Here is a 14,466-nt window from a genome sequence, read left to right as displayed (position 1 = left end):
GGCAGCTGTGAGAAACTATTAAGCACAGGGGTTTGGTTTTTTTTTTTTTTTGCATTATGATGGCATGCAGGGAAGGTGATTAGGAATCAAGCTCCCACCAAGACACGCATGCAGGAACGCCCACAAGTGTTTCAAAGAAAGATTCATTTGTGTCTTATTTAGGTGTTTGGCTTTGTAAAGAATACAAACAGGAAAACATAGACCTAAGATGTTTGCTTCAAGTTTCACTTTAAACAGGACTTTAAAACAAACCTGTGTGTTAATACGGAAGAAGAATTTACATCTTGCCTCACAGAGATCGTGCTTGTTGATTTAAAAAAAAAATTTCTGAATTTGAATTGTTTTCTTGAATTATTCAGTTAGCAATGACATTGAAGATTAGATCATAATAGTCACACAGTTTTTTGATAAAAACTCTTTATGTAAGGCTGAAAAATATTTGTGTACCCAACAGAAACTATATGCGTCTATATTAGAAAGCACAGCTAGGAAGTCAGTAAAAATTAACTTGGAGAGGAGAAGGTTGAGCATGAAACCATGAGTGTCTGGAAGGCTTTCTTAAAATGATATCTGTTAAATACCACTTAAGCCAATCTCTGGTAAGATAAGCTAGGCAAACACTGCTTTCAAGACAATAGTGAAGAGTGTTGACTCTACCTCTTGATACATGCATCAATGAAACTGGTAGTTTTGGTGTGATGGTCAGAACAATCCTGGAAGAAGTAACGTGTCAAGTGTACCCATTTAATCACAGTTTAATGTGACCACCAACACATCAGTTCTGCTAGCGTATCTGAAACCAAAGTTACTTTAACACAAAATGTTTCCAAAATCTGCACTTCCTAGGTGTTTGTATTGATAGTAAGAATTCCTTTGCAACAATTTATGAATAATCATTAGCAAGAAAAAAATCGGCAAGAAGTTGTTGAAAAGTCTGTTGGATTATATAGCTACAAACTCATACATCAGATGCATCACCTAACCTCAGATGAGAAGGGAAATATTTTACTGGTTGTGTCAGTAAGGCTCCTCTGTTGTATTTCACAGCTCCCAACCCACCCACCATTCGCGAAGAGCTCTGTACAGCTTCTTACGATACCATTACTGTCCACTGGACATCAGATGATGAGTTCAGTGTGGTCTCTTATGAGCTGCAGTATACCATCTTCACTGGACAAGCTAATGTTGTCAGTAAGTATAAACCTTCTCTGTTTTCTTATGGTTTCTCTGTAAATCTAGCACCATGACATACTCATATGTCAAAAACAGAAAGAAAAAATACTTTCTAGGAAGCTTTAAAGCTGAGATTTAAAATCCAAACCAGTAATGATTTCAAAAGATTTTAAAATTCAGAATTAATTCCTTTTTCTCGGAGTGCCGTGTAGTGGGAGCTTTTGAAGACTAAAACCTTCCCAAAGGCACAAGTATTGTCTACATTAACAGGACTTGTCTCATGCATCCTGGGTCCCTTACTGCAGATGTAGCAGGGACAAAGACCTCAGTTTCCTTGTCTTGCCTAGTCAGGCACTTGGAAGCCTGTGCTGAACTGGTCATTAGTTAGAACTGCAGCCCTGTTGTCATTTAGCTAACCTTGACAGCTGGACCTTTGTCAGAAATACACATTAAGACTTCGCTCTGATTTTCACTGTGTTCAAGGCTACAAAGCATGTGTCTTAGTATCCTGAAGACTAAGGCAGCAAACATCAGTGGAACAACAATTAATACAGTAACTTTGTTTGACTTGTAATGACATTAAGTCATTGCTTTATGGTTTGTATTGTAACAGAGTTTTTGTTAGATACACTCTCTGTTTTGAATCTGTTACTTTCTCTAATGAACAAATTCACCGATTATTCCCTGGATTGTTTTGCTTTTAAATAACTATTCCTCTGAGAAAAAAATATTGTCTAATCTTTGGCCAGAAAGTCAACACTTCTGGGTTTGGTGCATAGTGGTCATTGATTATGAATTTGAGAAGACATCTAACTCCTTACTGTTCCTTGTATGTTTAAGGGGAATACCACTAGCTGACATGTACTTGCTTTATGAGACAAGGATTCTGAAATGAACCAAATCAATCAAAAGGTGAAGTTTGTTCAGTCAGCATGTGTTTAAATTGGAAACTCATTGCCACAGAGGGTTATTGTGGTTTTGAGTTCAAGAGATGACTGGACAGATCATGAAAGAAAATTCCACTGCTAACAGTGAAGTGCAGAGACTTCCTTCTGGCTCAGGAAGTTCCAGAGCTGTTGAGGCCTGGGAGAGTGTGGTGAGAAATGATCACTGTGTACTTTTCCTTAACACCATCCTACGCTCTTGCTTTTGTCCACCATCAGATACCCTGACCACGCAGAGTTAGATAGGCTTTGTTCTGATCCAGTGCAGAAGTGTTTTTCTTCTTACAAAGTATCTTGAGGTACTTTGATGAAAGTCAGTGCTGTGGACATCTTTACATGCTTGATGTCGGTGGAAAAATGGAGTGGTTTATGCCAAGTTTCAGTACTGTGCCAAACTCTTGCACTGACTCCTCTGCTGCAGCGTGCACCTCATTTTCTCCATCACTAAAGTGGAGTTAATTTTCCAAGCAATCTGAAAGGATATCTGAGGATTCACATGCTGGCATTTGAACACCATTTTTACATAGCATATTGTGAATATGTTATGGTTTGGGGGATTGGCTAAAAAATAAGGTGGACTATTGGAAATTTGACGAGTGTTTTGCCAAAACCTCCATTTAGTATTTCACTGAACAGCCTAATTTTGGACAACACGCTGTAAAATTTAAAACTACTGGGAAGAACAAGTAAAATTCAACATATACTTCTATATACGAGCAAGCTGGATAACAAAAGGTCTAATAGAAATCCAGACTGGATTTCCAAACTGGAGCAAAGTAGATGAGGATGGAAAAGCTTCCCGAATTAATCACTACTAAGCAGACAGGACTTAATAAACGTTCCTGGTTTTCTAACCCATTTTTCTCTACGGCTTTATGCAAGTCAGTTATTGGCACTATATGTGAACACGGCAGCAGAAAGGTGTGCCATTTCACACCTTTATTACGTGGAGTTTTACTCTTTGCTTACTAGTGAATAAATAACAAGGTACTTCATTTTTAGGCTGTACTGTAGGTTTCCCTTGCGGAGGTGAAAGCTTTGATCCGCAAAGCTTGTATCAATTAGTATACTTTCAGAGATGCTGATTTTTTGTTGTAGCATGAAGTGCTCAGTGTGCAGTCTGAACTTTCATTTTAACACTTCGCAAAAATGGTGTCATTAAAAGTTTGAAGACAAAACAAATTAACTCTGTAAGAAACTTTGTTACAAAATGCTCTGAAGACCTTAAATGACAGTAGAAAGAAATTAAAGGACTGGCTCTTTTTTGTCTTTTCTTTTTCTTTTAAATGCAGCTGGTTGATAGTTTCTATTTAATTGACATGTATAATGTTAACCCAAATTAAATGCACAGATATATATGTGGAAGTATTTTCTAAATGTTGTAAAGCCTTTTGTAATCTTGTTATTTAATGTGGACTTGAAGACCTCCAGTGGACATGTTTCTGCCCAGTTTAACGGCTACAGATCTGCCCGGGTTGCTAACACATGAGACTCTCACAGTTCACTCCCGTTTCCACTAGTACTGCAGATATGCTGATGAACATCCTGATTTTACTCAGAACACTGCTTTTGAAGCACTATTTTTTCACTTTGTTGGATTTTATTCTTTGTCCCGCAGAAGGGTATAATATCCCAGCTTTTACAAATGACTTTCCAAGGTAGTCCCTAGTTTATCAGAGTGTACCTTAGTTAGTGTGGTTGAACATAGAGAGCTATTTTCACTGTAAGTGATGTTAGCAGACTCTGCACTGCAGCCTTCACGTTTTGATGAATGGAAGCTAGGTGATAATTTTCTTTTAAATCCTGTTTTACTGGAAGAGATTTTGGATTAGCACAGATTTCTTCATGCTGTTGCACATGATTTTTTAAAATTGTTTTCTCTGTCATAGCCCCAAAATTTTCCATTGGTATTGAGTGTTGCCTGTAGCAGACAACGTAAGCAGATTCATGGATTGTCTTCAGTTCTGTGTTTTTGTAGCTGTGAATTAGTCACAAGGGAATAGCTGGAGTACTGCATTAAATCAACATGATTTTTTCCCCTGAGACAATAGGAATCACTTTGCATACATACCCACCTATTATGCTAATGGAAGCTGTTATTTTGGTTTCTTAAAACCACATAGTCAGACTGACTGCACTTTCCACTCCTCAGTTCATTTCCCCCACCAGAGGCATATATCATTCAGAATTTGCTAAGAATTCAGTAACAAAACCAAGCAATGCTATGTTTTTCTAGTGTATTTTCTATCCAACATAATCATCTATATTCTTCTTTATTAACTGAAAAATTGGATAGTTAACATTTGATGGAAAAGGTCCAAATAGAGTATTTCATTTTGAATCCTGTTTCATACAGGAAAGATTATTTCCAAATGTGACTAAAGTGCTTGGCTATTAAATGCTTGGCAGCCCTGTTCTGCGCATAAGAGCAGTATAGAACTTTAAATTATAAAGGCTTTTACTAAATCCCTCGTTCTCAGAGTTATACCACTTACTCATTTGCATTTCTGAGAGGCAGCTAATCACCTGCAATCTGAATATTGTAAAGGCTTCCTCACTAGCTAGCTAACATGCATTATAATTTCATTATCTCATTTCAATACATTTTCAAGTATTGATTGAGTATGCGTTTTTTTAACATCATGGATTTGCTTTAGGAAGATTAAAATTTAGACACTCGGTTTTTGAAACTAGCTGCGATACAGGATGTCTTCATGAAATACACATCTCTACCTTTGAGACAAAATTCAGGAAATAAATAATTCTCTCTTTCCTGGTAAATGGAATTTGGGATAGTTAGTTACATCATCTAAATACTAAAATCCCTATATTAAGTGTACAGTATACCGTCAGAACATTTTCAGTGTTACATGGTTGCTCTTCCTATGAGATAGGATAAAAGTCTGTTGAAGTATCTATGACAATTAGGAGCCCAAGCATCCATGAAGAACAATGAATTCATGATTCACCACTTAATTTTTGGATAGTCTAGCTTTTGTCTGTTTCTGGAAGTTTTAATTTGTTAGAAGCAGATATATTCTTCACATTACTACTGAGGATTTTAATGAGTAGCTTTTAATGGCTCAAAATCAAATTTGGGATAAAACCAAGAAAAATTCTGCCTCTTGAAAAGTATAAAAAGAGTGTATTTCTTGAAGAAAATGAGAAGTATTTTGCTGAAATCCTGCATATTTTATTTTCTTTCACATGGGAATGGAGAATGTGAGTGAAGAGCTATCTGTTAGCTTCACCTATTGTATTTGTTCTACCAATTTGAATTGGTAATAATTTATTTAAATAAAGCATTTCAAAGTAATTAAAATACCCAAGAGATTAAATAACCTTCCCACTCCTTTTGTGCTCCTCTTTCAGTTTTCAAGAAGATACATTTTATTAAAATCTACCAGTGTAAATTTTAAGAGGATTTACACCTTGGGATTTTTCCCATCTGTTTAGTAAAAAGTGCATCGACAGCCAACATCAAGGAAATAGCTTTACAAATTATTGCCTCCAGACCCTGAGAAACTTGTTTTGAAAACTCACACATCCTGTATGGATATCAGTGTGTTCACTGATGTAATTTAAGTTCTCTACATTTTTGGAGGCTACAGTTTTAAAATACATTATTTTACCACCTGCATAGCTCTGTAAAAAGCCGTGTGTTTTTGAAACAAGAAACCTGAATGCAGCCTGGATTAGGAGTGGGTACAATAGGAGATCCTTAACTCCTGCTGCTGCGCCAATGAGGGGAAGATGTGTGCTTTTCCACTTAAGCTGCTGCCACTGGCAGGGAGCTGAGAAGGCAAGCTCTAGTCCCAGATGCCCACATGACCAGGCTCTTGCTCATTTCCCTGAACTTTCTGAATCATCTTCTTTTGTATTCAGAGAATAAAGGCTGCCCTGACAGGGCGGGACTGGAGACAAGTTATTTTAAGGCAGTGACAAAATATTATTTCATACCTAAAAGCTTAATGTGTCTGCTGCTACTTACTAATCTCTGTTTTGAAGGATTTTGGACTTGTAATTTGACAACATCAAAACATCATTCCCAAGATTTTTGAATCAAAGTTCAGTTTAAAGCCTGTTATCAAATAGTTCATAGTCAGGAAGCACATGGACACATCATTGAGTGCCTTCGTGCATAAGCAAGAGCCAAGCTTTTTGGGACAGCAAGGTTTGTCAAGCAGGTTAACCAAGTCAGTCACTGCACATCCAACATGTATTGACCAGTAGTGTGGAATGGCTAAGACTGAGAGGACAAAGAAAAGAAACCTGAGGTGTCTTGTGTTAGCAAAGAGGATAGAGCCTTCCCCTAGACCATGAGTCAGGTCAAATGGAGGGTTCCAAACTCTATTGACTGTGCAGAGAGTTTAGGGTAGGTAAAGTCCTAACTCAGGGACTCTGCTCTTTGTTCAAAGTCAGGTGCGATGAACATACACCTGTCTGTGAGTGTTTTGACTTTAACTCCAGCAGCAGAAGCCAAGGTGTAGCGATAGCTAAAATTATTGTGGCTCTGCCTTCTATACACAGAAATCTAAATTAACCACTAACGGGATTATTTAATAAAATAATAATTTATTCTGTGTGAGTATTCACAGACTAGTGAGTATTGGGTGTGTATAAATCCATATACACAGGAGGAAAGGATAGACTGCAGAGGAGAATTATAGTAATGCAACTGTACCTTTACAGTTCTTTGCATACCTATTTAGATCCAAGTTTTATAATTTGTTAAGGAGTGATGAGTCTCTGGAGGGTATCATAAAAAGTGTAATGCAAGCCTGGAAAATGTGCCCTTTAGAGAGCTGTAATGACTAATACAGCTAGTATTCTACTTTGAAGATGATTTATCAAAAATCTGGGCATGTCTGTCAGCGTAAGGGTTTATTTATATGTGGTCTATATAGCATAGATCTTTGCTTTCAAAGTGTGGATCTGGAAGAAGGAGACACTTCCAGGACCACTGTCTGGATCCACCCCACTTTCTGTCAGATGTCATTTGATACCCCATCAGAGGCATCTCAGTTAATGATTCCTTGGTCATCCTGGACTCCCTCTAAATATGGTGCTTCATTTTGTCTTATTTTAATTTAAGACTTATTTTGCAATAACAAATATGAGTCAGATAAGTGATGGGCTCAATGCAAAATCAATGTGGTAATTCAGTTACACAGCAAGTGTGCCTTTACTATTGTACCTGTGGGAAATTTTTATTGGGAAAAGATGAGGATTCCTCTGAGCAGCCAGTGAAATATTTTACACCCGTAAACTGCTGGTTTTATTTCCTTTCTTCCTCTCAGGAAACCCTTTCACACCCAGCCTAAAAGATTATGTGCATGGTTCTGTGAAACGAGATGTGGACTGGTGTTGCTATAAGCAGTTTACTGCAAGTGCTAGGCACAACTGGATCAGGTGCACTCTTAGTAAGTTTGCAGACAACACTTAGTTAGGTGGGAGTGTTGATCTGCTTGAAGGTAGGGAGGCTCTACAGAGGGATCTGGACAGGCTGGATCGATGGGATGAAGCCAATGGTATGAGGTTCAACAAACCCAAGTGTCAGGTCCTGTGCTTGGATCACAACAACCGCCTGCAATATTACAGACTTGGGAAGTGTGTCTGGAAAGCTGCCCAGCAGAAAAGGACCTGTGGACGTTGGTTGACAGCAGACTGAATGTGAGCCAGCAGTGTGCCCAGGTGCCAAAGCAGCCAATGACATCCTGGCTTGTATCAGAAACAGTGTGGCCAGCAAGGCTAGGGAAGTGATTGTCCCCCTGTCCTCAGCACTGGTGAGGCCACACCATGAATACTACTGACTTCTAAAATACTCCATTCACTAGTACTTACTGGTAAAATATGAGTTAAAAGCTGAAAGCTGGGGTTTAATAACACAGTAGCTTTCATAACATGTTCTATGCCCAGAAAAGGCAGAGCACAAGAAGTCTGTCAGGTTCGTAATCCAGTCAGGCATTTTTCTTTGAAGTTGTCCAGGCTTACGTATGCACACGCATGCATGCACTTACATCTGTATGGCTGTGTAACTGTATAGCTATATAAAAGGTTGTGAATATATATACACTGCATGAATGTTAAATTTGTTGTTTATGTAAACATTTAGAAGAGAGCTATCAGACTGGGGATCCATTAAACCAGGAACTGTTCAAAATGGACAGCAAGTAATAAAGGTGGTTGACTGCCATTGCAGTTATATCACAGTAGGAAAAATTTATGTAGAATAATAAATTCGTCCTAATGGAGTATTTTCCTGTTTTGAAGATGATATTGCTCCTTCCTTATTTTACTTCATACATATTATACTTCTGTGGCAGGCATCAAATGTACCCCAAAAATGTTGTAACTGGAAAATTATCTAGATCTTTCCCAGCTGACATCTAACAATGAGGACATAAATCAAAAAGTTGCATCCATAAATCTACTGGTTTAGATTACATCCTGGCAAAGTATAAGGCCTAAGCTCGCTGTGAATCACATGCTCTACCCTGTTGAGCCTCCCATGAATTGCTTCAGGTCGTGCAGAATGCATACCTGGGGACTGTCAGCAAAGGTGCCTCCCCAGCCCTCCTAGCTTTACTGCTTACATTGGTTTGCTGAGGCTTGAGTTCATTAACTCAAACAGTAGACTAATGGGATATCCATAATCCTCTAGTTTTTAAGCAATAAAGAATTCCTTGTGGATATGAATTCCTTGGGATATGAAAAATCTCGGCGCTTCCACTGAGTCATTTCTTAAATGCCCATATTTTATGCTTGACTTCACATAGCAAAAACTTAAAAGGTACCTTGGCTGAGGGCTCGTGAAATGAGTTGGTGGTATTTAGTAGGGACTCAGTAAATCTAGTAACATTTTAAACGGTACAGAAGCAAAATTCTTATTGGTGCTTGGGAGTACTCTAAATGTTCCTCTGTTACAAAGTGTTTGGTCTGTTATGACTGATGTGCTCTGTTTGAAATTGCAGGTTTATGCAACTCAGCCGACAGCTGGATGATTGTTCCCAATATCAAACAAAATCACTACACAGTGCACGGGTTGCAGAGTGGCACTAAGTACATCTTCACTGTTAAGGCCATTAATCAGGCGGGCAGCAGAAGCAGCGAGCCCGGCAAGCTCAAGACAAACAGTGAGTGACGTGAGATCCAGCATGCACGCATTCTTCTCCTTTCTTGCTTTCTTCTTTTTGTTTGATCTTTGAAAGATACAAAAGCACGGAGCAGTTTAATTTGTTTAAAGTGCTCCCCACGAAGAAAGCCATTTATTTAACTGGATTCAAGGTTGCCACTGTCTTCAATAGTGCAGAACTTACTTTTTTTTTTTTTGGAGAGGTATGTCTGTACTTTTGTCACTGCAAATATCATTTAGGAACAGAACCACGACATGTGAAATGGTTGAAAATACTCTTTTGTGGTTTTGTTTTAACGTCCTCTATAGTCTTTTCCCTCTACAAAGCAAAAACCTTTCTTATGCTGCCAATAAAAATATTTATTTTTGTATAGAGTTCATAGAATAATTGCTAGTTTAATTTTATCCTCCAAAATTATCTCTTTCTTAGGACACTGGAAAACTTCTTAGTTCTATCCTCCTCATTTTTTTATGGAGTTCAGCAAGGTGGTAGAGTAGTCAGAGATCCCACTTCAAAAAACCAATGGTTACAGAAATTATTAGCAGATGTAGTGTAACAATTTTAAGACTGGTTTTCATCCTTTTTCCTCTTATGTCCCAGCCAATCCCTCAGTCATGTAGTCATCATGGGCAGCTCCAAGCACTGGAAAGGAAATGCTGGGATTTGTATACCCTGTGACTCCTCTTTACAGTAGGAGAGGGTGCTCATAGAGGGGTGGTACTGGATGTTGCAAGAAGGATGCTGCAGGGATTGGCATGTACACGTTTCTGATTTCCTCCTTTCTGCTATTAACCTGGCTTCCGCCTCTGTGTAGAAGCTGCTCACACAAACCCCACATCTGCCACCAAGAATCTGCATACTTTTAAACCTGGTAACCTACAAGCATAACCAGATGCCCCATCTGGAAATGGCAACCTTTTATCTTTTTGTTGCTTTTGTGACCCAGTGTGGCACAAAAGCAATCTGTCAGGTGACTATGGGAAATGATGTGACCAGATATAATGCAGTACAGACAAAGACATCCTTCAGATGCTGTTTCAGCAATGCAAAGGCTACTAACCGGTTAGGGAGGCAGGCCATAGGTATTTTACTGCTGCCAAGTGCTAAAAGCAGGGAAAATGTACTCCTATACACTTTCCAATGGGTTTATTTTATACTTGAACATAGTACGTAACCAAACACACATTACAAAAGTAGATAACTGAACAATTTACGTCTTATCTCAAGTACATGTGTCAGGGCCTCACACAGACCTCATGAGAGTGCTCATTTCTATTTTCTGTGCGTGTCATCAAATCTAGCGCTTACGTTGTTTTCCCCTTGATACAAAAGACGATAAGGGAAAAGGGCTTTGCTGAACCACTTGTGGAGTCATACTTTCCTAGTTGTCTCCTGGTGAAGGTAAATAATCATACTGCTTTCTGACACAATAAGTAATCCTGTCAGAATTGTGGTGGACTTCATGTATCTACAGGGTTTGGTTTACCAAAAAGCTTCCTGTTATTGTCTACAAACCTTGTGCTACAGCCAAAGATACTTGCCAAGAGCAACAGCCTCAGTAGTGTTTTTACACGGTGTTATTTCGACCAAGTTACAGTTCCCTTCCTTCTTTTTAAAGCACAGTACCCAGCACCATGTGAGCATCCTTCTAAAGCGATCCTGAATTGTTGACTGTGCTTGTTGTAGATAAAGCTGTGAGTGAACAAACTGACAAGGCTAGTGCTTCTTATTTTCAAACTCTTTTTGTGGGATTTAAAATAATGCTTTTTGTAGTAAAGATGAAGATGTTATTATGATGCTTTGTTCTAGAGAATTAATAGAACACAATTTATTCTAAATCTAATACGCTGTGAAAAAAAGCAACCCTCAGACCTTTATTAGCATGTATATTGGTTTCAATTACATGCAAGAATTAGAGTATTCAGGTTACCTCTAGGTCAGAGATAATGCACATGATGATTATGCGGGGCTCTTTTCAGGGATTATCGACACGGGGAAGTTAGTGCACAATGAGATTGACAGTAAACTGACAATGCAAACTAGGTATTGCAGGGAGCAGAATAGTTTAGACTAGCTCAAGAAGGCTTCAGAGGAGGAGATTAATATGGTTACGTAATCTTGTGGCCTTCTTAGAGGCTTGCTAATCCACTCTCCTTTTCAAAATCAAAGCCAAACATTCTTCTGCCATCTTTGTCTCTGCGTCTCTAGGTCAACCATTTAAACTGGACCCCAAATCTGCTCATAGAAAATTGAAAGTGTCTCATGATAACTTGACAGTGGAACGTGATGAAACGTCCTCCAAAAAGAGTCACACACCAGAGCGATTCACAAGCCAAGGAAGCTACGGAGTAGCTGGCAACGTGTTCATTGACAGTGGGCGACATTACTGGGAAGTGGTAATAAGCGGAAGTACGTGGTAAGTATATAAACATATGAGTTAAAAGAATCACTAGTTCACACTGCGACAGGTCCTGGCACAGAGAAACTGTTTCTCTGATAGAGACCAGCAGTTTCTCTGATAGAGACCAGTAGCAGAGACATGGTGAACAGCACAAGAGCAGAACAAGCAGGGGCATGGGGAACATTACAAGAGCACAGCAAGCATATGCTTTCACATAGTTTGTCGGACTATTTTCCCAGACTCCAGCACTTTCGCTGACTCTGAAATTAAACCAGCCAGACAGAGCATCTTTAAATTTAGTTGCCTTCACAGGACTGTTACGCCTATGGCTGAGGATGGTTGGGTTTTGAACCCACATAGAGTCCATTTTTAAGATTTTAGTGTATTGGAGAACTCAGAAAGTTTCATGTTGTTTATACCACAGAGTGAACTTCCTAAGGATGATCATTTTTTTACTAAATGTGAAAGATCTTAGTGTCCTTCAGTAAGAAAAAAAAATAGATATGAGGACAATTTGACGATCCAGTTTCATAGGAGTGAAGGCCAGATTTGCTTCTGGGGAGGTGTATGTCTGTGCCCCAGAACTGTAGGTCTGTGCCCTTTCAGGGCAGAAAGCAAGGGGCAGGAAATGGAGGAGTGCATTCCTCCACTTCTGAATGATCCTCTGTGCCATACAGGGGTGGATTTCAGGGGCCCTTTAGTCAGTGGAAGAGATGTCATCCTTTGGGATACAAAGGCAACAATCATGACGGGGGTTAATGGAATGGAAAAATCTGTCAGGTCTTCAGGTATACCCACTGTCTCAAACAAGAAAAGTGCTGTTTGCCTGTGCCAGCGTTGAGGAATGGAAATAGAGTGACTTATGGCACCTTAATCTCTGCCCAGCAAATGCTGTAGTGTCTCTAGAATGTGAAGAACTTTTACATTTCTGTTATATGTGACAGATCAGGTTTTTGCCCTCAGTGTCCATTAATGAGAACACTTTCACAATTCTTTTACCTCACCCATTTTGCTGTAAATTATGATTTGCAGAGCAAACGTCTACACCTACAATTGCTTCACTTGGCCCAAAACCTAGTCTCAAAAATGCTCATTTGAATCTAAAAACCACACCAACATCTGGCAAAACATATTTGGGAAGGCAAAAAAAATTTTTTTAATGTGTCCTTTGATCTTTACTCTGACATTCCTTTTTCTGGACCATATGTTAAAGGAGCAATGAGAGATCAGATTAGCTGACAGATAGCAGTGTGTTTTAAAATCAATGAATTCCTCTGTATTCGTCTGTTCGGAAGTGGAAATTGGAGGCCCAGTGATTTAAACTCTGAGTTGCTGAGTATTCAACAATCTTCATTTTGAATACTAGAGGTGAATGCTCCAAAAAATTACCATAGCAGCCAAACTACAAACAATATGAGGGACAATAAAATTTCACTGACCTCTCAGACCCACAATAAAGATGGGGAAAAAACATTAATTAAGCCTGTGCAGTGAAATGCCACTTGATTAGACTTTAACCAGCAGAAGTAAGAGGCTGGGGCATTCCAGCTAACATTTGACTTCACCAAGAGACAAACATGGCAGGAAGCATTTGTTTCCTTGAGTTGTTTTTTTCTTTTGCAGGTATGCCATTGGTATTTCCTACAAGTCAGCACCAAAGCACGAGTGGATCGGGAAGAACTCTGCCTCCTGGGTGCTTTGCCGCTGCAATAACACGTGGGTGGTGCGGCACAATAGCAAAGAAATCCCCATCGAGCCCGCGCCTCACCTCCGACGGGTTGGGATTTTGCTGGACTATGATAATGGTTCCCTGGCTTTTTACGATGCTTTGAACTCCCTACACCTTTACACTTTTGACATTACATTTGGTCAGCCGGTGTGCCCCACGTTCACTGTGTGGAATAAGTGTTTGACCATTATAACTGGCTTGCCTATCCCTGACCACCTAGACTCCTCCGAACAGCTCGCATGACTGCTAAAAGCCAAAAGGTAGGATGACGTGTCTTCCCAGGGTGCCCAAGAGGCTGCCCACAGGAGCTTGCCCAGAGCTAACAAACTGCGTGGCATCCCAGCCATCGCTGCCAAATCCAGCCAGAACTGAAAAGGGGAGAATATCTCTTCACTATGTACTTTGTATAGAAGGTCAGAAGTGGATTTAATAATATTTTAGAACTTTCTTTTGCAGCTGTTTTTGTTTGGTTGGTTTTGTATTTAGTCTCTTACAGGAAGATTTATAAATTATTTATAAAACGAATAAAAAAAAAAAAAAGAGAGAGAAGGGAAAGCCTAGTTTGGACACCTGGAAAACTGACTTACTTGTTTTGCACATTGATTGTCCTGTTAATTAAAATTTCATCATCCCTTGACATCATTTTATTTTACAGTGGATAAAAGCAGGAAATTGGAAGGATGAAAACTGCGCCGTGGACAAGTCAATATACTGCAAGTTTTATTCGTGCCATTACTAGCGCTCTCGTTACTAGTCTTACTGAGTGCGAGATCTCCTAATTACTACTTTGCACGTGCGAGTGTGCAGACCAAAAAGAACAAAAATAAACAAGTAAGGAAGTGGAGCTAGCCAACACAGCAAAAGAAGGTTTTATCGACTTCTGTTCACATGGCAGAGCTCTCTCTGTTCGTAAAAAACATGTGGAGTATCTCCTAGAATGTGAGTGTGTAAATCATCTGATGATTTATTTTATTGATAACCTCATTCCCATTTACCAATGCTTCGCTTTCATCTTGGGGAAACATTGTAGAATCACTGAGGATGTGAAAGACTGATACCATCTCTGAGAATCACCAACACTGG

At 39.2% G+C, this 14,466-nt stretch overlaps 1 protein-coding gene across 2 annotated transcripts in view; it reads left to right on the top strand.

The window, feature by feature from the left end:
• LOC104493889 (E3 ubiquitin-protein ligase Midline-1) overlaps positions 1-13,899 on the top strand; it is a 96,331-nt gene extending 82,432 nt beyond the window's left edge. For both annotated transcript variants that reach the window (XM_010136652.1, XM_010136653.1), the window contains exons 6-9: positions 1,048-1,191; positions 9,092-9,253; positions 11,462-11,669; positions 13,278-13,899. In XM_010136652.1, coding sequence (XP_010134954.1) covers positions 1,048-1,191; positions 9,092-9,253; positions 11,462-11,669; positions 13,278-13,626 — 863 coding nt within the window. In that variant the 3' untranslated portion in view covers positions 13,627-13,899. The remainder of the gene's footprint in view (positions 1-1,047; positions 1,192-9,091; positions 9,254-11,461; positions 11,670-13,277) is intronic.
• The last annotated feature ends 567 nt before the right edge of the window (positions 13,900-14,466 follow it).

Source organism: Buceros rhinoceros, unplaced genomic scaffold (genome assembly GCF_000710305.1).
Source record: "Buceros rhinoceros silvestris isolate BGI_N320 unplaced genomic scaffold, ASM71030v1 scaffold3565, whole genome shotgun sequence".
In the NCBI taxonomy this organism is placed as follows: domain Eukaryota; kingdom Metazoa; phylum Chordata; class Aves; order Bucerotiformes; family Bucerotidae; genus Buceros; species Buceros rhinoceros.
Note: the sequence above shows the minus strand (reverse complement) of the source record. Positions and strands in the feature narration are given on the sequence as shown.